The sequence below is a fragment of the Ornithorhynchus anatinus genome, chromosome 5 (assembly GCF_004115215.2).
Source record: "Ornithorhynchus anatinus isolate Pmale09 chromosome 5, mOrnAna1.pri.v4, whole genome shotgun sequence".
Lineage (NCBI taxonomy): Eukaryota > Metazoa > Chordata > Mammalia > Monotremata > Ornithorhynchidae > Ornithorhynchus > Ornithorhynchus anatinus.
The window spans coordinates 22,953,253-22,976,532 of record NC_041732.1 but is presented as its reverse complement, the minus strand read 5'-3'; the positions used below and the strand labels follow the sequence as shown (position 1 = coordinate 22,976,532).

The 23,280-nt window shown below is 43.2% G+C and overlaps 1 protein-coding gene across 2 annotated transcripts in view; it reads right to left on the bottom strand.

Annotated features, from left to right (window-relative positions):
• The window catches only part of SV2B (synaptic vesicle glycoprotein 2B), a 156,230-nt gene that overhangs the window by 49,482 nt on the left and 83,468 nt on the right, over positions 1–23,280 (bottom strand). For both annotated transcript variants that reach the window (XM_016227892.3, XM_001508186.6), the window contains one exon: positions 8,769–9,651. In XM_016227892.3, the coding sequence (XP_016083378.1) occupies positions 8,769–9,312 (544 nt within the window). In that variant the 5' untranslated portion in view covers positions 9,313–9,651. The remainder of the gene's footprint in view (positions 1–8,768; positions 9,652–23,280) is intronic.

The window sequence follows — 23,280 nt, the reverse complement described above, 5'->3', positions numbered from 1 at the left end:
TAAGCCTGTGCGGGAAGTATCTTCTCTCCTACATTATAGAGGAGGAAATTGAGGCAGTGAAGTTAGAGACTTTCTGATTGCTTTGCAAGATGAGAAAATTGAGGCACTGAAGTTAGAGACTTTCTGAATGCTTTGCAAGGTATCATTGGTAAAAGACAGGAAAAGATCTGTTAATTTCTGATGTATGGCACTGTGTCCCAACCTTTTCACAACCCATTAGGTAATTTTCATCCCTCCAATCTAAGTTCTGAGACTACGAAGACGCAGGAAATAAAATCTTCAGAAAAAGATGTGGGGAACTTAAATTTTATGGCGAATCTCAAGGCTTCCTGCTCTCTTAATTTACTGCTAAATTCATTTTTTATTTGTGCTGTCATTTGAAGAGAATGGAGGATATTTATATTTTTTAAAAATGGATTTTTGTGGAAAAATAACTGAACTTGTTGATTTTTATAAAGTATTTCTTAACTGATTAATTTAGAGACCTTCTGCCTGAAATCTCCTAAGCTACATATCTACACATTCATTATCTCCCTGCCCTTGGACACAGAGAATGGAATACAGATAGGAACTCATTATTCTGATTCATGTGACATTTGCATGACTGAAAAAAAAGTGAGAGCAGGTTTCTCTCCTAATTAAGAGCCTTACAGATTCGTATTTTTCAATACCTCTCCTCTGCAAGAAAAGAAGTTCCTCCTTCTAGGGGAGAGGGAAAGGAAGAAGAGAGGTTTCATCTTCTTTGCTCAGGAAAAAAAAAATAAATGTTTTTGCCTGACTCCAATGGAGGTACGTTTGTGATGCTCAGACCTGAAGTTGAAAATACCCACTCGGAATATTTTAGCACAGAGCCGGCACAATGCGTGGGTTGGTGTTTGCTGCCAATCTGTTCAGGAGGTCTCCCACAGGACCTGCTTGTCAATATAAAGCTCATAGGACCATCTGGTATCCTCCTCCTTCCTCTCACCACGAAAATCAAGTTTTCTTCTCAGGAAGCCAAATGAATCCTTTGCCAATGAATGAAAACGGGTTCATTTGGAACTAAGGTCAGATCATATTTCTTTGATGTTTACAGGGAACAGGACAACTGCCCCAGCTTGGATCTGCATAGCCTCATTTCTTGTCCAAGACAATGAACCACCATTAAGAAGTGGAAATATCTCTGTCCACAGGAAAAGAAATAGAGTAGTGTTTGTTCTACTGCTCTCTAGGATCCTGGCCTATTGCAATTGCTTATTAAACTCCTCTTGGGCAGTAAACATGTAATCAATCAATCAATCAATCAATGGTATTTATTGAACACTTACAGTGTGAAGACCTCTGTACTGAATGTTGGGGAAAGTACAGTATAATAGAGTTGGTAGACTCGATCCCGGCCTATAAGGTTTTTGTTCCCCAGATACAGAACTGCTGTGTTCAGAGCCTCTATAAATGTGACAGTGTGTACAACAAACACACAATATCACTGTAATGTGTGTGATTATTACAATTCAAGTCTGCTGTTTTGGAAGAATCTACTGAAATGGTTTTCTCCTCAGGCTGGGCTGGGTGAGAATGCTAGAAATCTGTCAGAAGTCGGTTCCAAAGGGATTTAGACCAGCAATTTTGCCGTCAGACAGTCTTAATAAGACATTTCACAAATTTAGCATTCACACCCTCTTTATAAGGGCTACTTCCTAAAAGAGGAGAGAGAAATGTTGCTGGATACATGGGAGAAAAACCTGGATGAATCTTATTTATCTGCTTCTAAATCAGAATCTAAGTCAGTGGGAATAAATTTGGTGTCGAGTGGTTTTATTGATTCTAAGCAGCAAGAGTTCTCCCTGTTCTTGGGATGTGAGGAAGAGATATGGTGTACAGTATAGGAATTACATTCTTCTCTCCATCTAAAGTCACTTCCTGAGGGTGAGGTGATATGAGAGGTGGATTCATTCTTTCCAGCCTCTAGGAGGCAATTTTATGCAAGTGCCTCATCGATCGCCTGGTCTCGATGAGACACTAGAGTTGTTTGGCCACCGGTGGCCCTCCCAAATCCAAACAAGGAGTCGCTTGTGTCGCCATATACTTTACCCCAGTGTACTGTGAGAAGTAGCATGGCCTAGTAGATAGAGCACAGACCTACTTGGGTTCTAATCTCTGCTCCATGACTTATCTGCTTTGTGACCTTGGGCAAGTTCATTCATTCATTCAATCATATTTCTTGAGCACTTACTGTGTGCAAAGCACTGTACTAAACACTTGGGAGAGTACAATATAACAACAAACCGACACATTACCGCACACAACGAGCTCACAGTCTAGAGGGGAAGACAGACATTAATATAAATAAATTAATTAATAAATTACAGATGTCTACAGATATATACATATATGCTGTGGGGAAGGGAAACAAAAAATGGAAGAAAAACTTCTACGAAACAAAAACTTCTCACTCTAGGCTTCAAGGCTCTCCATCACCTTGCCCCTTCCTACCTCTCCTCCCTTCTCTCTTTCTACTGCCCACCCCGCACACTCCACTCCTCCGCCGCCCACCTCCTCACCGACCTCCGTTCTCGCCTATCCCACCGTCGACTCCTGGGCCACGTCTTCCCGCAATCCTGGAATACCCTCCCTCCTCACCTCCGCCAAACTAATTCTCTTCCCCACTTCAAAACCATACTTAAAGCTCACCTCCTCCAAGAGGCCTTCCCATAATGAGCTCCCCCTTTTCCCTCTGCTCCCTCTGCTCCCCCTCTACCCCCCCTTTCACCTCTCCTCAGCTAAGCCCTCTTTTCCCCCCTTTCCCTCTGCTCCTCCCCCTCTCCCTTCCCCTCCCCTCAGCACTGTACTTGTCCACTCAACTGTATATATTTTCATTACCTTATTTATTTTGTTAATGAGATGTTCATCCCCTTGATTCTATTTATTGCTATTGTTTTTGTCTGTCTGTCTCCCCCGATTAGACTATAAGCCCATCAGAGGGCAGGGACTGTCTCTATCTGTTACCGATTTGTACATTCCAAGCGCTTAGTATAGTGCTTTGCACATAGTAAGCGCTCAATAAATACTATTGAGTGAATTAATGAATAAAAGGAGGGAGGAGGAGTGAAGGAATAAGTAAGACCAGTGCAGAAGGGAGTGGGAAAAGACAAGAGGAAGGCTTAGTCAGGGAAGGCTGTCTTGAAGGAGATGTGCCTTCAATAAGGCTTTGAAGTGGGGGAGAGCAATTATCTGTTGGATATAAAGGGGGCGGGGAGGGGCACTCCAGGCCAGAGGTAGGTTGTGGGCAAGAGCTCAACAGCGAGACGGATGAGCTAGAGGTACAGTGAGAAGGTTAGCAAGTCACTTCACTTCACTGGACCTCAGTTACCTCATCTGTAAAATGGGGATTAAGACTGTGAGCCTCATGTGGGACAAGGACTAGGTCCAACCCGATTTTCTTGTATCTTCCCAGTGTTTAGTACAGTGCTTGGTGCATAGTAAGTGCTTAACAAATACCACAATTATTAATATTATTATTGTTATTATTGCTAGTGACATCATTTCGTAGGAGCGTATCAAGAGTCATCCAAGTCCAGAGCATATCTCTGGCCCTGTGGGGAGGAAGGAAATTGGGGCAAGGAGAAGGAGGGAACTGACAAATCCAGAGTCTCTGTGTTCCCTTCCCAGGGACCTCTGAATTTGGACCGTGGTGGCACAAGTTGAGTCAGAGGGAGGCTAGTTAAGGAAGATAAAAGTACCTGATATAAAGGCACCAATGTCGATCAGTGGTGTTTACTGAGCACTTACTGTATGCAGAATACAATAAGGTTTGTAGGTAAACACAGTCCCTGACCTCAAAGAGAAAAGGGGACAGACAGGCCAGCTGCAAACTGGATTATCCTGTATAAAAATGGCTTTAAGTCACCTTACCCTAGGGAGACTCTGACTTATTAACTTTGAATTTCATGTAAGATTGGTCTCGCTTCCAGGAATGCTTATTGGTAGCACCTAGAAAAGAAGCTGGCAATACATAAATCTCCTTGTAGGAAAAAATACCAACAAAAGACAATATACTCTACCAACATGCACAGTGGCTGCCAGGGAAACCCACTTCGGCTTCCTCCTGTTCATCTTCTCCCATTTCCCTTTTAGATATGTATCTAGAGAAAGCGGAATATGAACCTGGCCGTCTGGCTTAATTCCATTTATGTGTTAACGAGTTAAAGAATGAGAATTACTGAGATTCCAGCAATTACTCCCTGAGAGCTATGGAGAGCAATTGTTCTCATATGCATAATAATGATAATAATAATAATTGTGGTATTTGTTAAGTGCTTACTATGCGCCAGGCACTATAGGAAGGCCTGGGGTGGATACAAACAAATTGGGTCAGGCTCAGTCCCTATTCCATATAGGGCTCACAGTCCTAATCCCCAGTTTACAGATGAGTTAATTGAGGCACAGGCAAATTGAGGGATTTGCCCGAGGTAACACAGCAGACAAGTGGTAGAACCGGGATTAGAGCCCAGTCCCTTCTGACTCCCAGGGCCGTGCTAGACCACACTTCTTCTATGTCTATGTGACCATCCCCTTTCCATATACGTGACCTAGCCGGAGCCACGAGAAGGAAGCCCATGGGTGGCACTATTAGGGAATATACATACCCAACTGGAAATAAACAAATGCATGTTGCAGTATTTGTGTAACACAGTTTGTACCATGTAATGCAATGTCATCCTATGGAGTCTTTTTTTTATGGTATTTGTTAAGCGCTTACTATGTGCAGAGCACTGTTCTAAGCGCTGGGGTAGATACAGGGTAATCAGATTGTCCCTCGTGGGGCTCACATTTTTTAATCCCCATTTTTACAGATGAGATAACTGAGGCACAGAGAAGTTAAGTGACTTGCCCAAGGTCACACAGCAGACAAGTGGTGGAGCCGGGATTTGTGGGAAATTTGTTCCCCAGGTGGACTGACCCCCCCACTTCTTTCCCAGAGTAGATGCATTCTCCATCCACGTCCCTGTGAACGCAGGTACCGCTTCTGGGTCAATGAATTTCGCAGCAGAAGCCCTTGTTGGAGGGAAATTAGCCACTGTAAAAAAAAATTACCCAACATAAAAGAGTCAGTGGATAGAGCAAGGGCCTGGGAGTCAGAAGGACCTGGGTTCTAATGCCGGCTCCTCCAGTTGTCTGCTGCATGACCTTGGGCAAGTCACTTCACTTCTCTGGGCCTCAGTTACCTCCTCTGTAAAATGGGTATTAAGACTGCGAGCCCCATGTGGGAAAGGGACTGATGATTAGCTTGTGTCTACCCCAGTGCATAGTAAAGTGCTTAGTATAGTAAACAGCATAGCTCAGTGGAAAGAGCACGGGCTTGGGAGTCAGAGGTCATGGGTTCAAATCCCGGCTTGTCAGCTGTGTGACTTTGGGCAAGTCACTTAACTTCTCTGTGCCTCAGCTACCTCACCTGTAAAATGGGGATGAAGACCAGTGAGCCTCATGTGGGAAACCTGATTACCCTGTATCTACCCCAGGGCTTAGAACAGTGTTCTGCACATGAACAGTGTTCTGCACATAGTAAGCACTTAACAAATACCAACATTATTATTATTATTATTTTTATTATTATTAAAGTTCCTGGCACATAGTAAGCCCTTAACAGATATTAAAAAAAAACCTAGGTATACCAAGTGTGAAAATGTGTGTGTGTGTGTGTGTGTGCACGCATGTGTATAAATAGACAGTGGAAATCCAATCTTCCTTTCAGGGAGAATGAGATTCATTTGGTTTAGAGGTCTTGAGAGCATTTTGGTTTATTTAGAGAAGAATCAGGAATTTCTTATTTTACTTAAATCAATTCACTTCTTCTTGTCTAAGAAAACCCAAAGAAACCCAAGTGCTGGTGTGATGAGGGAGATTTAATTTGAGGCATCTATATTGAAAATGCACCAGGTATTTCTCTTTCTCTGAGAAGCAGCGTGGCAGCCCTGTGACTGTGGGCAAGTCACTAAACTTCTCTGTGCCTCAGTTACCTCATCTGTAAAATGGGGATTAACTGTAAGCCTCAAGTGGGACTACCTGATTACCCTGTATCTACCCCAGCGCTTAGAACAGTGCTCTGCACCAAGTAAGCGCTTAACAAATACCAACATTATTATTAACCCCTCCTACCCCAGTGAATGGCGAGAGCTTGAATCTGGTATCCAGAGGCCCTACCTGTGCAGCTATTCTAGATGGTAAACTTCTCTCTAGACTGTAAGCCCCTTGTGGGCAGGGAATGTGTATACCCATTCTGTTTTACTGTACTGTCCTAAGCATTTAGAACAGTGCTCTGCACACAGTTAGCACTAAATAAATACCATTGATTTTTCTACTACTTAAGAACGGCATAAGAAGGGGTTAGGAAGGCAGGTCTTAAAAGGCTGATGGCATCAGCGTGTCCTTTGGAAGTCTAAAATAAGCATCTGGAGATGAATGCAGCACCAAGAAAAAAAGCTCAGGTTAAACTGAGTTCTGTATTAAGAGCTGAATACCTTCCTTTTACTCTAGTTTTCAATAAGCTATCTTAGCAAGATAATTATTATTAATAGTAACTATAATAATAATGATAGCAATATATTTGTTAAATGCCTACTACGTGTTGAGCAGTGTTCTAAATACTGGGTAGATACAAATTTCTCAAGTTAGACACAGTCCCTATCCCTCTTGGGGCTCAGAGTCTAAGTAGGAAGAAAAACTGGTATGAAATCCCCATTTTACAGTTGAGGAAACTGAGGCACAGGGAAGATGAGTGATATGCCCAAGGTCAAACAGCAGACAAATGGAAGACCCAAGATTAGAACACAGGTCCTCTGACTCCCAGGCCCGTGGTCTTTCCAGGTAAGCTCAGTGTGGGCAGGGATAGTGTCTACTAACTCTGTTATATTGTAGTCTCCCAAGCGCTTAGTACAGTACTCAGCCCTCTGAAAGAGCTCAATAAATATGATTGATGGAATGATTGATGCTACTTCTTGATAATAATGATGGTATTTGTTAAGCGCATACTATGGGCCAAGCACTGTTCTAAACCATGGGTAGATACAAGGTAATCAGGTTGTCCCACATGGGGCTCACAGTCCTAATCCCCACTTTACAGATGAGGTAACTGAGGCACAGAGAAGCTAAGTGACTGCTAAGTGACACACAGCAGACAAGTGGCAGAGCTGGGGTTAGAACCCATGACCTCTGACAGAATGAGCCTTGATTTTAATTAATTTTAACCCATGGTTTAGTCACATGGAAATATGGGCAGATGGCTCTCCAGGAGCAAGAGGAAACACACCAATTAGGACTTTCTTTTTTTTTTTCCCCCCTTTCAGCTCCGGTGCTGGGGGACTAACAAGGGGTGCAGCTGTATTGTAGCTTCTCTAATGAGGCTACCAGTGACAGTGACACAGCTTGAAACTGTTCCTGACTCTGACAATTTGTACCAGCGGTGACTGCAGGATCCAGTTGGTAACTTTGAAAGGCAAATTAAGGTCTTGAAAGTTTTTTGGGTTTTTTTTTAAAAAAAATCCCACATCCACTATTCACACTGAGATTGTTTTAATGGGGACTGTTTTTAAAAGAAATCAAAGACCTCTTGCGGTTTCAAGACTGCCAAAGAAATTGCTGCTTTCACTCTGTTCTCTGTTCAGCCACGACCAACATTCCGCCTTGACCTTTCTACCGTCAGGGTATTGCTGACCTGGATGTCCAACCCACATTCTGAAATCACCTCTTCCTAAGCTTCAGTGGTTTAAACAAAAAGATTATCTACTGCCAGCTAATGGAGCGTTTCCCAGCCCAGTCTCCTTCTCTGCTAAAGCAGAGAATAGAGAGAAGCAGCCTCCTCCTTCTACACTACGGAGGGAGACAGGAGTCCTTCACCTCCATGAAATGAGGGACATCTGTCACTTGGAGCATTGCACACTGTGATGGGAAAGGTGGTACAGTGGAAGGTGGTGGTGGGCAGGGAATGTGTCTGTTCATTGTTGTACTGTCCAAGGTCTTAGTAGGTCTGTGTGCTCTGTACAGTAAATGCTTAATAAATACCAATGAATGCATGAATGAAGGGGTAGAGGCCCTGAACATCTTATATGTCAGCAGCCTCTTCCCCACACGTCACAAACCGTTCTACCTCCCTGAATGATTGGGCCAGACTCAGCCTCTGGAGGAGTCTCTAATCACTGGACTGTAAGCTCTTTCTCTAGAATGTAAACTCATTAAGGGCGGGGAATGTGTCTGTTTATTATGTACTGTACTCTCCCAAGCACTCGGCACACAGTAAGCACTCAGTAAATACGACTGAATGAATGAATGAATTCATAGTCCAAAGCACCGCCTTGCTTCATCCTCCCCCTCTAGACTGTAGACTGTAAACTGTAAGCTCTTTGTGGGCAGGGAATGTGTCTGTTATATAGTACTCTCCCAAGTGTTTAGGGAAGCAGTGTGGCCTAGTGGAAAGAGCACGGGCTTGGAAGTCAGAGTACATGGGCTCTAATCCCAGCTCTACTCATGTCTGCTGGTGAATTTAGGGTAAGTCACTTCACTTCTCTGTGCCTCAGTTACCCCATCTGGGACAGGGACTGTGTCCAACCTGATTACCTTGTATATACCCTAGTGCTTAGAACAGTGCCTGGCACGTAGTAAGTGCTTAACAAATACCATAATTAGTAAATACCGTAATTATTACAGTGCTCTGCATATAGTAATCACTCAAAAAGTACAACTGACTGACTGACAGACTTTTCTACGTGGCTGGACAGCACCTGGGATACACTTACCCAGCATTCCTTTGTTGGAACTTGACAGACACATGTCCTTCTCAGCACTGGGGAGGACAAAGCCGACCACAAACACCTCCACCCCATCTGCCATGAGGGCCAACCCTAAAACAAAGAAGAGGGTCCACTGGAAGCGGCCATGGCCACATTCCTCGATGATGTTCTCGTACTGGTGGGCTAACTGCTCTTCATCCTCCATTCGCTCCGCGAGGAGGTCGGTGCGATCTCGAAAGTCATCTGACCGGGAAGGGGATTTCTTCTTCTGCTTCGCCCTAATGTCGTCAGGGTGGGGGATACCCTGATACTCCCCTTCGTAGACTTCGTCGTCTTCGTCGTGACCTTCCGTCGCATCGCTCTGGGCATCTTCCTCTTGATTGGGGTCCTCTCCGGTCCGGTAATAGCTGTCACTGGGGGTGTACCCCTCATAATTGCTGTCCTGATATCTGTAATCATCCATTCCTTGATTTCTGGATGTCCTCGTCTCCCTAGCTATGTCCCTGGCTCCGTGATACGGTTGTGCGCTTTTTCTGTATCCATCATCCATTATCTGTAGTTGGATTTAGATGCCCGATATGTTGTGATGTGCCTATATTTCCCAAAATGCGGAGTATGTCTGAGCTGTTTAAACTAGAACATCATCCTCTCTCACTACGCTCCAAACGGATGGATGGGTACAAGGAAATTCTTTTTGGCTTTTTCAGATCAGTTTCTGCAGAGGTTTGAAAGCTTCATCCACTTCAACCCTATCTCCTTCAGCGGATGAGGAGAGGATTGCGTTGGGAACTGCTGAAGGGAGATGTGTCAGGGCTCTGCTTGAAAGGCTTTAGGAGGACTTGGCAGACTGTTTGATTTTCAGATTCATTCTGGTGATGAAGGTCACTGCCTAAGAAAAAGGAAGAGGGAAAGAGAAACAACAAAGAGGCAACTATAAATTACTGGAGAAACAGCTTGGGCAACAAAAAGGCAGTTCTACTGCAGTTAAGAGTAATCGGTAAAACACAGACAATCTAGAGCACCTGTTAGAAGCTCATTTCACATCGGCCAAATGGATTCAAACCAAACATCTAGCTGTGAAGAGGACCGCAGAGACAATGCCGGGAGATTTCACCATATGTTAAATTCTAGATTTACCGTTACAGTAAGTGCCAGGAACTTTCAGATGGAACCTAGAAATCCACTGGGCTTCGCGTGGGATTTCCTGTCAGATGAGTTCTATCCCTGACTCTGCTGTCTGCTGTGTGCCTTCGGGCAAGTTATTTAACTTCTCTGGGCCTCAGTTTCCTCTACTCTAAAATGAGGATTCCATGCCTATTCCCCTCTTTACTAGACTGTGAGCCCCATTTGAAACAGGAGCTGTGTCCAACCTTATTAATTTATATTACCCCAAACCTTAGAACAGTGCATGATACTTAATAAGTGCTTAATGAATATAATAATGGTAATAATAATAAGGCTTTTGTCCATGCCCTCCCTCCTCAAACCCAACAGACAATTACTCTCCCCCCATTCAAAGCCTTCTTGAAGGCATATCTCCTCCAGGAGACCTTCCCTAACTAAGCCCCCACTTTCCTCTTCTCCCATTCCCATCTGTATTGCCCTGACTTGTTCCCTTTGTCTTCCCCCCTCCCAGGCCCACAGCATTTATGTACAAATCTGTAATTTATTTTTATATTAATGCCTATCTCCCCATTTCTAGACAGTAAGCTCACTGTGGGCAGGGAATGTGTCTGTTTATTGTTGTACTGTACTCTCCCAAGCGTTTAGTACAGTGATCTGCAGACAGTAAGTGTTCGATAAATATGATCAAATGAATGAACAAGATTCTGAACATTTGCAAACAAATATCTGGAGATGTCTGTTTCTGGTCAAATGTGCATAAATGTAACAGCGACATTCTCTCATTTGAAGTTCAAGAGCACAGGACCCCATCACCAACAATTGTTGTTCACCTGGTCCGCTAGTACAGAAGAGGCAAAATTGGAAACAACCACCATAAAATCTACAGATATTTTATGTTAAGAAAGTTGTCTTATGCTTCCATGGTATGGGGCCAGGTGTCGTTCTGGTGTAGGTAACATACTCTTGTGTGGATCCCTGCTAGGGAAACCTCAAAACTGTAAAATCACTGTGGCCAGGCAATGTGTCTGTTAAGTATTACATTGTACTCTCCCAAAAGCTTAGTACAGTGCTCTGAACACAGTAAGCGCTCAATAAATATGATTGACTAAAGCACCCAAGTGTAACTACCCCATCAATCAATCACATTTATTGAGCGCTAACTGTGTGCAGAGCACTGTACTAAGTGCTCGGGAGAGCACAATTAATAGAGTTGATAGACTTGTTCCCTTCCCACAACAAGCCTGTAGTCCAGAAGGGGAGGAGTTAACTGACTTGCCTAAGGTCACACAGCAGACAAGTGAAGTAGCAAGGATTAGAACCCAGGCCTCCTGACTCCCAGTCCTGAGCCCTTTCCACTAGCCAGCATGACAGAAGATCCAAAGCAGTGTTGTTTACTGGGTGTAAATCAATCAGTGTAAATCAATGACAACCTCACACTGCAAGATAACTCATGGCCCCACCCCAGTAGAGCAAAGATCCCATTAGAAGCATCCCTTGTGACCCCTCCATCACCCCATGCTCTCCCTTTCAACTTAATCAATCAGTCGATGGTATTTATTGAGCATTACTGTGTGCAGAGCACCATCCTAGGTGCTTGGGAGAGTACCATACATCAGAGTTGGTAGGCACATTCCGTGCCCACAACCAACTCTAGACTGCAAGCTCATTGTGGGCAGGGAACATGTTTACAGACTGTGTTATAGCCTGCTCTCCCAAGACCTTAATACAGTGTTCTGCACAAAGTTAGCACCCAATAAGTATGATTGATTGATTGATAGGTAGATGTCTCTTTAATAATGTTGGTATTTGTTAAGCGCTTACTATGTGCCGAGCACTGTTCTAAGCTCTGGAGTAGATACAGGGTAATCAGGTTGTCCCATGTGAGGCTCACAGTTAATCCCCATTTTACAGATGAGGGAACTGAGGCACGGAGAAGTGAAGTGACTTGCCCACGGTCACACAGCTGACAAATGGCAGAGCGGGGAGTCGAACCCAGGACCTCTGACTCCCAAACCCAGGCTCTTTCCATTGAGCCACGCTGCTCTTTAGTATTCCTGGTTGATATTCACATGCAGAAGAGATGAGGGTAGTGTTATTTTTCCCCGTTCCCTGCCTGTGAATTCTGCGCAGTCTTTTGGAAGGTTACCTGTCTATCATTTGGTATGAAGTTTGTATACTAAGATCCTCTTCACCTCTCAATTCATGCTGGGGAGCAGCGTTGCCTAGTGGATAAAGAACAGACCTGGAAGCCAGAGGCTCTAATCTGCCACATGCCTGCTGTAGGGCCATGAGAAAGTCATAAACTTATCTGTGCCTCAGTTTCCTCAACTGCAAAATGGGGATTTCAATATCTACTGTCACTCCTACTTAGACTATGAGCCTCATGGTGGGTGGGGATTGTGTCTGACCTAATTTAACTTTTACCTACCCCAGTGCTTAGAACAGTGCTTGACACGCAGTAAGCACTTAACAAGGACTATTTTTAAAAATCCATGGGTGTGGGGGGAGTGACGAGAAGTGTATTTCTTCCAATTTGGTTATTGGAAGAATAAAGAAATTCTCTATTTTGTTTTTTATTTGGTTTTTGAAATCTCTCTCCTTAGAGTTCCTGTGTTCTTGATATACTGTCTGCTGTCCTTGAAAATAGTCTCCAGCTATTCTTACTCCTTTATCCTGTCACTGCTGTTCTTGAAGACAATTTTCAGTTATTCTTTCCTTAGTGTTCTTCCTCCCAGTCCCTTGGGCTCACAATTTATTAACCTCTCTGATCCTAAACACCTTAAACCCTACTTCTGCAGTCACTGCAGCACTAACCCTGCGTAGTTACCATCGATTGATTAGGATAATTCTTGACTACCTAAAGATAAATCAATCTAGCCTATATGTTTCATGCATTTTCCTATTTCAAATTCATACTGGAACTTCACTGCTGGGTATCTATTTGGGGAAGGTAGGAGAGTTACAGATCATTTTTTAAACAGCTGGAGACTCTGCCTAGTCCTCAGGAGAAATTCTAGTCTTGAAAACTCCCTCAGCTCTCATGCATTATTGCCATCAAGTGTGCAAATGCTAAGCGGTTGAGTTGTGTGCAAGAAATTCTCACTGGAAATGCAGTTCCAGGTCATTTCTTCCCAGAAAGGAGCACAACCATTATCTAACTGAACTGAACTACCATTGGCTCAAGATTATCTGGTTAACTGAAGACATAGCCATTCTAGAGTTACAGCAGCCCTGTTGTTTCAGAAGAGACTCAGAGATGTGAAAGAAGGTATGCAACTTTCTGCATTCCTTGATGGGATAGTTGGAAGAACCAATTCAGAAGCAGCATGGCTCTGAAAAGGGCCTGGGACCGGGAGTCAGAGGACCCGGGTTCTAATCCCAGCTCTCTCATCTGTCTGCTGTAAGACCTTAGGCAAGTCACTTTCACTTCTCTGGGCCTTAGTTACCCCATTTATAAAATGAAGTTTCAAATCAAACCTGTTCTCCCTCCTACTTAGACTGTGAGCCCTATCTGGGACAGGGACAGTAAATCTGACCTGATTATCTTGTATCTTTGCAAACTCTTAGTACAGTGCTGGGCCCAGAGTAAGCACTTAACAAATACCTTAATTATTAGTATAGCCATAATTATTATTCGATTTTGACATTTGTGCATGAGGCCAATTTGCAAATACTGCTGATGCAAGGGGATCTGGAAGAAATTTTTTCAACCGTTCTGATTATGAGCCATTAACAGTGGAATAGCATGTTTGTTTTATCATCAGAATATTACCAAATTATGCTTGCTTTAAAATGCAAATATAGATGTGTGAGAGTGTGTTGATGGGGTTCATATACATATGATGTTAATGGGGTCTTCCACTGAGAACAACAGATATTCCTCACTGAGAATTCAGAACCAAGAATCTGCATGAAAAAATTGTTTCTAGAGAGTGATCTGCACAGTACCACTGATACTGCCTTGGCTCTGTCATTCATGAGAAGCAGTACGGTCTAAAGGATAGCGCATAGGTTTGGGAGTCGGAAGGATGTGGATTCTAATCTCTGCTCTGCTACTTGTCTGCTGTGAAGTTAAGTGACTTACCCCAAATCACACAGCTGGCAAGTGACGTAGCCAGGATTAGAACTCATGACCCCTGACTCGCAAGCCCATGCTCTTTCCACTAAGCCATGCTGCTTCCTGTACTTTCCAAGGGCTTAGTACACTGGTCTGCACACAATAAACGCTCAATAAATACGACTGAATGAATAACGTTTCCTTTGATCTTTTCAACCTTCTGATTCCTTCGGTTGTGTACTCTGAGTTAGAAACCATTCATGTTGATAGCTCACAATAGAGGGAACCCTGCCTCCATTTTCTGGTGGTTTGAACTAAAATGCATGTAACCATAATGGGTCTTGTATGTAGAGAATTTGGGAGGAAGGTTGATGTGATGTGATCCTATCGTATTGGATGATTCACCCATTATCCGTAAATAGTCTGTCTTCTGGATGTGCCATAAACTATGTTGCTCCAGGAGAGAGACATTGGACTGTGCTGCTCTATAATAATAGGTGTTTGTTGAGATTTTGCCGTATCATCCTCTTCCAAATGCTTAGTAGAGTGCTCTGCAGATAGTAAAGACTCATTAAATATCACTGATATTAATAGATCGATTGATTGATTTCTAAACTGAAGACTACATAAGACCACGCTGAGAAGCAGTCTGGCTTAGAGGAAAAAGCACGGGCTTGGGAATCAGAAGGTGTGGGTTCTAAACGTGGATCTGCCACTTGTCTGTTGTGTGAATTTAGGCAAGTCATTTTGCTTCACTGTGCCTCAGTTCCCTCATCTGTAAAATGGGGATTAAGGCTGTGAGCCCCACGTGGGACAACCTGATTACCTTGTATCTATCCCAGCACTTAGAACAGTGCTTGGCACATAGTAAGCGCTTAACAAATGCCATCATTATTATTATAAACGATGGGATTTTAAAGGAAGAAAGAATCATTCAGTTCTGTCGCCAGTGGGTATCCCCATAACCTATCTGGAATGCTCACTGCTGATTTTGACATGATGTCCATTAACAGTTGAAAGTAATGACAAAGCCTGGATTACACTCCAAACAGTTGATTGTGATTCTTCTTGTTTAAATACAAGAAGAGTTGGGAAAAGAATAATGAAGAAAATATGTGTAGTGTTTCCCTCATTAGATTATAAGCTCCTTGAGAGAAGAGATTGTGTCTACCACACCATACATTGTATTTTACCAAGTGTTTATTACAGTGCTCTGCACATAGCAGGAACCCAATAAATACCACTGATTGATTGGTCGAATGATAGCATCACAACCTCTGTAATCAGTCAGTTCACACTATTCGTTGAGCACTTTCTCCTACCTGAGCACAGTACTCAACGCTTGGGAGAGTACAATAGAGCTAGGAGACACCATTCTTGCCTCAAGGAGGATGCCTCCTCTAGCTAAGGAGGCAGACTCTCAAATAAATAACAGGAAGGAGAGCAGCAGAGTTGAAAGGTAGGTACATAAGGGCTATGGAGGGAGTTCCCAAGTGATTAGAGATCTAGTGTGAGATAATAATAATAATGGTATTTGTTAAGCACTTACTATGTGCCAAGCACTGTTCTAAACACTGGGTAGATACAAGGTAATCAGCTTGTCCCACGTGGGGCTCACAGGCTTCATCCTCATTTTACAGATGAGGTCACTAAGGCACAGAGAAGTTAAGCGACTCACCCAAAGTCACACAGTTGACAAGTGGCACAGACAGGATTAGAAACCCACAACCTCTGACTCCCAAGCCCATGCTCTTTTCCACTAAGGCCATGCTGCTTCTCCACTGACAGGGCTAAGTTCTGAAGTGTCAGTAGGGAATGGTAAAGAAAGTTAATCAGGGAAGGCCTTTGAAGGAGATTCAGTTTTAGAAGGGCATGGAAGATGGGCTCTGAATGTCTCCCATTGAGTATCCTTATCAATCAATCACTGGTAATTATCGAGCACTTATTTTGTTCAGAGCACTCCTATGGAGTGTTTATCCCTAGTATTTCCCCTCCTACCTCACCTAGCTGATTCATTCCTACTACAGCCCAGCCCACAAACTTCGCTCCTCTAGTGTCAGTTTACTCCCTCTGTTGGATCTTGTCTATCTTGAGGCTGAACCCCACCCTTTCATCCTTCCTCTGGCTTGGAACTCCAGGCCCCTCCCTATATATCAGACTTCACCATTTTCCCCACCTCTAAAGCCTTAAGGTTCACATCTCCTCCAGGAGGCCTTCTCCGACTAAGCCTTTTTTTTTTCCCTGACTCCCTCGCCCTTCTGCATTGTCTATGCACTTAGATCTGTGACATTTGGGCACTCGGTATTCACCCCACCCTCAGCTCCACAGCACCTATGTTCATATCGTAAATCCTCTAGAATGTAAGCTTGTTATGGGCAGGGAACCTGTTTGCTCAATCTGTTGCATAGAACTCTCCCAAGCTCTTAGTACGGTGCTCTGCACGTTGTAAGTGCTCAACAAATACTATTGATTGATTATTGATTATTTCATTCAATTTATTCAATAATATTTATTGAGCGCTTTCTGTGTGCAGAGCACTGTACTAAGTGCTTGGAAAGTACAATTTGGCAACAGATAGATACAATCCATACCCAACAAACGGGCTCATGGTCACGGGCTCACGGAAGACAGATAACAAAACAAACAGACAGAAACAGACAGGCATCACTACCATCAAAATAGATAAATAGAACCATAGATAAATGCACATTATTAATTAAATAAATAGAGCAATAAATAAGTACAAATATGTATATATGTGCATACACATATACAAGTGCTGTGGGGAGGGGAAGGGGGTAGAGCAGAGGGAGGGAGTGGGGACAATGGGAAGGGGAGGAAGAGCAGCAGGAAGGGAGGGCTCAGTCTGGGAAGACCTCCTGGAGGAGGTAAGCTCTAATTTTTTTATTTATATTAATGTCCGTTTCCCCCTTCAGACTTGATGTTTGTTGTAAGGAGCCCTGCTCTGTGCACAGTAAGTGATCAGTGATTGATTGTTTGATTATCTCCCGCATTTCAATTCTGGTCAGCCCAACTTAATAATAGTGATAACGATGATGATGATGATGGTATTTGTTAAGTGCTTACTATGTGCCAAGTACTGTTGTAAGCTCTGGGGTAGATACGTGGCAATCAGGTTGTCCCACATGGGACCCACAGTCTTGATCTTCATTTTCCAAATGAGGGAACTGAGGCACAGAAAAGTGAAGTGACTTGCCCAAAGTCACCCAGCTGACAATTGACAGAGCTGGGGTTAGAACCCACGACCTCTAACTCCCAAGCCCGCACTCTTTCCACTAAGCCACGCTGCTTCTCAATAATAATGATAATAATGATGGTATTTGTTAAGTGCTTACTAAGTGTCAAGCACAGTTTTAAATGCTTGGGGTAGATACTATCTAATAAAGTTGGACAGAGTTCAATCTTCTAGTTTGGCTACTGGTCTTATGACCAATAGGGACTTTGAAAGGTGGGGGGACAGAGAGCAGCTTGTCACTCCACACATTAGCCCCCAGAACTCTCTTCATCTCTAGTGATGACACTGGTACTGATCCAGGATTCGGCTCTCTTTCTGCCCCCACTGCCTCAGCTTTGACGTAGATTCTCATCTAAGTAGCAGGGAGCCTAAGCTATTCTAATGGAATCTTCAGGGATTCATTCATTCGTATTTATTGAGTGCTTAATGTGTGCAGAACACTGTACTAAGCACTTGGAAAGTACAGTTCAGCAACACGTAGAGACAATCCTTACCCAACAATGGGCTCAGAGTCTAGGAGGGAAGCAGTGTGGCCTAGTGGATAGAACCCTGGAGTGAGTGAGAAGGATCTGTGTTCTAATCCTGGCTCTGCCACATGTCTGTTGTGTGACCTTGGGCAAGTCAGTTCACTTCTCTGTGCTTCTGTTACCTCATCTGAAAAATGGGGATTAAGACTGTAAACCCCATGTGGGACGAGACTGTGTCCAACCTGATTACTTTGTATCTACCGCAGCACTTAGAACAGTGTCCAGCACATAGTAAAGTGAACTAAACTGTAAATTCATTTGGGGCAGGGAATGTGTCTGTTTATTGTTATGCTATGATGTTGCAGTATGTATATCATTTTGACTATAATTCATTTTTCTTCCAAACCTCCCTCAGGCTATTATTGAAAACAAGTTTCCTTGAGACTGCTGAATATACTGGTTGTGTTTGTTTTTAGAGTTCATTCAGAATTGATTTATTGTCAACTCCCTGAGAATAAAATGTGTTCTTGCATTTGGTTGCCTTGAACCACCTGCCATGACTCCTGAAATACACAGATGACGCTATCAGGGGAGGGGCGTTTTGCCAGCACAAGGAATAACAACAGGATGCTACCTTTCCCTAATACTGTGAGCCAATTTCTCTTTTAAAACTCGCAGGAACAGCTTTCCGTACTCTGCCTTTGCCAGGATTGATTATTGCAGCAAAAATCCTTCTTTTTCTGAAGTTCCTAAGTGCTTTCCACTGGCATAGAAAGGCATTTGGGCTGTGTTCCGAGTCCAGAGAAAAGAATGGAGGATACAAATCCCTCCAGACAGTAAGCTCGTTGCGGGTAGGAAATGAATCTGTTATATTCCTGTGTTGTACTCTCTCCAGCGCTTAGTACAATGCCATGCACACATCATGTTCTCAGTAAATACGAATGATGATTGATTCATTCATTAAAACCCAACATGACAAGCCTTCAGAGAAGGAAAAAGCCCCAAATTCTGGAATCACACCCACATTCTAAGGAGAGTTTGATTTTGCTTACATTATCCATTTAATTGTCTGCCTTACAAGTGAGAAGCAGTGTTGCTTAGTGGAAAGACCTCAGGCCTGGGAGTCAGAGGATGTGGGTTCTAATCTTGGACTTGACACTTCTCTAGACTTTAAGCTCATCTCTAGACTGTAAACTCATTGTAGGCAGGGAATGTGTCTGTTTATTGTCATATTACACTCTCCCAAGGGGTTAATACAGTGCTCTACACATGGTAAATGGATCAATGAATGAATGATCTGCTGTGTGACCTTGAGCAAGTCACTTAATTTCTCTGTGCCTCAGTTTCCCTCTCTGTATAATGGCGAGTTAGACTATGAGCCCCATGAGGGACTTGGACTGTGTCCAACCCAATTATCTTGTATCTACCCCAGCTTTTAGAACAGCGACTGGTACATAGTAAGTCCTTAGCAAAATGCATTTTAAAAAATTTCAGATTTTTACATATATTTTCAGATTTCCAGATATAGTCTACTTATGCCTATCCAACTCTCCCTTTGCCCTAACAAATGATGCTGGGGGTACTGATGCATAGTAGGTAAGCCATCTAGCTTAATCCAGGACAAGGAAAAGTTTGCTTTTGCCTTGACTAGATCAGTAACTGAATCAAAGGTTTTTCACTTGTTTTTTAATGAATTATGTAGATAACTAGAACTCTACAGATACACATGGAACTTGACTGTCTCCTTGATTTTTTTTTTAAATGGCACTTGTTAAGCGCATAGCTATGTGTCAGGCAGTGTACTGAGCGCTGGAGTAGATACAAGCTAATCATGTCCCAGATGGGGCTCACAATCTCGAGCCCCCTTTTACGGAAGAGGTCATAAGGCCCCGAGAATTTAAGTGACTTGCCTAAGGTCCTAGAGCAGACAAGTGGTAGAAGCAGGATTAAAACCCAAGTCTTCCCAACTCCCAGGTCTGTGGTCTACCCAGTAGGCCACACTGCTTCTCAATGTGGTTGCCACTGGTGATTGCAGGTGATCAGAAAATGTGGAATCTCTGAGGCCTTAGCCTTGAGCTTCATTCTCTGGAGCTATCCCTCTGTCCTGCAGTGGGAACATTAACTCCTCTATCTTAACTATTTCCACTGCTAACGTATCACATCTTCCAAAGCTGGCTCAAATGAACCTCACATAGCCAGTTTATAGTATTTAATTGAGACACTACTCAGAGCACTGTTCTAGACACTTGGAGAGCATAGAGAAGACATCAAAGATATGATAACTGCTCTCGAAGAGCTGCTAATCTAGTGGGAGTCATCAGACAACATTAACTGATGAGTATACATGAGTTTAGAGAACATAAAAGTACAGATAAATAATGGACACAAGAGGATTAATGAACAAATAACAATTCAAAGGGCAATGTGGTTTTTCTTCTGCCTTCTAAAGGAAGCTTCATGAACATCTAAGAACCTGTAACCGTTTTCCATGTGAAGTAGCCTTTTGCATTAGCCAGACGCCCATTTTGTAGGGAGATCGATCCTTCTCTGAGTCAGCAGAAATGTCATTCTACAGGGACCAGTTTCTTTCAACTAGAAGAGAGGATATTGCTTTTGAAGAGGACAATCTGACTCAGCCCAAATATGTCCCAAGGAGCACTGGAGCATATAATAGGACTCACAAAGTTGCATTTTTATTGACAGATTCTATTTCAGGCCAGCTATAGTCTCCAAGTGCCAAAGAAGAGATGTAGTTACTTGCAGGAAATTTCGGCCACTATGCCCTCTTCCTGCGATACAATGTGTTCTGAAGCTGTTCCCTCAGTTCAAAATCTCCTTTAAAAAGTGGGAAGCCTCAGAATGACTCAGAATCCCAAATCAATCACAAGAACTGCAAGCATAACCTGAAGAATGTCCTGGGGATTAATGATGAAACTGCCCAGTAGATAATCCTAGAACACGGGTTGCTTTGTTTGAGATTTAGGACACGTTTGTTCTGATATTGAAGCCCTTGCCCTTGATGACACTGAGAGGCCCTAAACAGAACCGTGGAAGGGGGTTTAATACCCAGCCACCCACCGCTTCCCCCCCCATCCCCCCACTACCACTCCCCACTTGGCCACAGGGCTGGATTAAAATGAGCTCAAAGTCATGACAAAGTTCGAGAAGAAATTCAGATCTCTGAAAAATGGCCCAGTGCTGAATGCTGGCCTGGGCTCCACTTATAAGTTCATGGGAAGCAGCATGGTTCACTGGAAAGAGCACAGGCATGGGAGTCAGAGGACCTGGGTTCAAATCCTATCTCCATCATTTGGCTGCTGTGTGACTTTGGGTAAGACACTTAAATTCTCTGCACTTCTGTTTCCTCATCTATGAAATAGGGATTGAATACCTGCTCTCCCTCTCTCTTAGACTCTAAGTCCTGTGTGAAACAGGGGCTCTGTTAAATCTTGGGCTAGATCCATATAGGAATCAAGTATTAAATCTTCAAAATCCCAATATTCATAGCTTTAGTAACATTTAGTAACATTGCCTGACCCAATTGTCTTATATCTACTCCAGTGTGTAATATAGTGCTTGGCACATAGTAAAGCACTTAACAATACTTCCATTTTTTTTTATTTTGTACGATTCAGATCCCTTGGATTTACATTATCTTTTGTGGTATTTGTTAAGTGTTTACTATGTGCCAAGCACTGTTCTCGGTGATGGGGTAAATGGATAGAAGACAACCAGGTTGGGCACAGTCCCTATTCCAGACAGGGCTCAGAGTTCAAGTAGCAGGGAAACGGATTTAATCCCCATTTTACAGAGGAAGTACCTGAGACCCAAAGGAATTAGGCACATCTCCTTCAGTAGGCTTTCCCTGACTAAGCCCTCCTTTCCTCTTCTCCCACTCCCTTCTGCATTGTCTTGACTTGCTCCCTTTATTCTTCCCCCACTCCCAGCCCCACAGCACTTTGGTACATATCTGTAATTTTATTTATATTAAGGTCTGTTTCCCCCTCTAGACTTTAAGCTCATTGTGGGCAGGGAATGTCCCCCTTACGTTTTACTCTCCCAACCACTTAGTACAGCACTCTGCACACAGCAAGCACTCAATAAATACAATTGACTGATTGATGGATTTAAGTGTCTTACCCAAGGTCACACAGCAGCCAAATGGTAGAGTGGAATTAGAACCAGGTCCTTTGACTCTCAAGACCATTCTCTTTCCACTAGGTCACTCTACTTCCCTTCTGCTAAAAAGTGAACCCCTGGCCAGTATGGCCTATCAAAGATCTGGATTTCTTCTTGGCCATGAGCTCGTTTTATACCAGCTCTGTGGCCCAGTGGGGAGTGGTGGGAGCAGAATGGAGGGTAAGACCCTTTCCCTAACATTATGGTGGGAAGCCCCACCTGCCAGGTCTCAGATTTCCTCTTTAGGACTCAGGGTTTCCTTCTCAATAAATCTCCACATTCTATATTGACCTGATGATACTGTTGAGTGGCAGGTCTGTGGGCCAATGCTAAGTGGGTGCTTACAGTGCTCAAAGCATTGTGCTCAGTAATTGACAGAGTACAATAGAGTTGATTAGGGCTCTTTGTCATAGCCATTCTTTAGTAACTTTCCCAACTTCCCCATGCCCTTCCAAATGACCCACTCTTTGCCATGGGACTGGTACTGGAGAGCTAAGTAATGTTCCCTGCTCTTAATCAATCAATCAATCAATCATGTTTATTGACTGCTTATTATATGCAGAGCACTGTATTAAGTGCTTCGGGGAGTACAACCGAATTAGCAGATATGTAGCCTGTACATAGAGAGCTAACAGTTCAAAGGGGGAGACACATAATATAAATAAGTAATTTATAATATAGAAGTACTTATTGATTTATATTGATGCTCTTCCTCTTTATGTGTACTTTCCAAATAAAAAAACATGGTATCTTCCCTGCCAACTCTCACTAAACTCATTAACTGTCCTGTGCTCTTTAGGCAGCAATTACATGCTATGTGACCTGCAGTTATCCCTAAGTATTCCTTATCCTATAATTAACTCCCCCCCATAGTCTTTCCCTTGAGATAAATCAGCCTCAGTGGCTTCTAACCCTGTAATTAGCTAGCACTTATGGAGGTTCCCGAGGACACTGTGCACAGAACACTAGTTTGTAGTTTTAAGGAGGCTAGAAACTCTAATCTGTGAGGTCCTTTTTTTCATTCATTCAATCATATTTATTGAGTGCTTCAATGTGCAGATCACTGTAATAAGTGCTTGGAAAGTACATTACAGCAATAAACAGACACATTCCTGCACAATGAGCCAGAGACACTGGAGGGGTTATTCAGACCCGTTCCCTTTAACTTGGTAGATGCATTTCGGGTTTTAGACAGGAAGCAGGAACTGATGACTCCTTCCCTACTCCATAGTGTAGGAATTTTCACAAAGCACTGGGGGTTGATAGGCCCTTGGCACTGAAGAGAATATCCAGAGTTGTAGGGTAAATTACGTTGACCAGATGAGGGTGTTGGGGGAGGGAATAATTCCTCTTCTAGACAGATTCCTTAAAAAGAGAACCATGTCCAGGAAATCGATGGGGAAAGGAGATGGTTAGGAGAGGCAACTTAGTGGG